Raw genomic sequence first — 414 nt, 5'->3', positions numbered from 1 at the left:
GTTGAGCAGCCTTCTGTCGGCCTCCCCCCCTGCTGCTGTTGCTGCTGCCTCTGGGTTGAGAGAGTCTAAGTAGTTGCTGCTGCTGCTGCAGCTGCTGCTGCTGCTGTAGTTGCTGCTGCTGCTGCCAGTACTGCTGCTGCTGCCAGTGCTGGTGCTGCTGCCAGTGCTGCTGCTGTGAATGCGAATGCTTCTGCTGCCACTGCTGCTGCTGCTGCTGCTGCTGCTGCTGCCAGTGTTGCTGCTGCTGCCACTGCTGCTGCTGCTGCTGCTGCTGCTGCTGCTGCTGCCGGTGCTGCTGCTGAGATGCGTTGCATGCATACCCACTGGAGGGCAGCTTGCTGGGTTTGCTTCGCCTGCGGTTGCTGATGTACCTAACCCCGTTGCTGCTGCTGTTGCTGCTGCTGCTGCTGCTGT

At 61.4% G+C, this 414-nt stretch overlaps 1 protein-coding gene across 1 annotated transcript in view; it reads right to left on the bottom strand.

Annotated features, from left to right (window-relative positions):
• EMH_0075620 (uncharacterized protein) overlaps positions 1–414 on the bottom strand; it is a gene marked incomplete at both ends in the record, with an annotated part of 3,246 nt that overhangs the window by 1,049 nt on the left and 1,783 nt on the right. The window contains one exon of the mRNA XM_013499618.1: positions 3–414. Coding sequence (XP_013355072.1) covers positions 3–414 — 412 coding nt within the window. The remainder of the gene's footprint in view (positions 1–2) is intronic.

The sequence above is a fragment of the Eimeria mitis genome, genomic scaffold, assembly GCF_000499745.2.
Source record: "Eimeria mitis Houghton genomic scaffold, Emh_scaff4495, whole genome shotgun sequence".
NCBI classification, from domain to species: domain Eukaryota; phylum Apicomplexa; class Conoidasida; order Eucoccidiorida; family Eimeriidae; genus Eimeria; species Eimeria mitis.
Note: the sequence above shows the minus strand (reverse complement) of the source record. Positions and strands in the feature narration are given on the sequence as shown.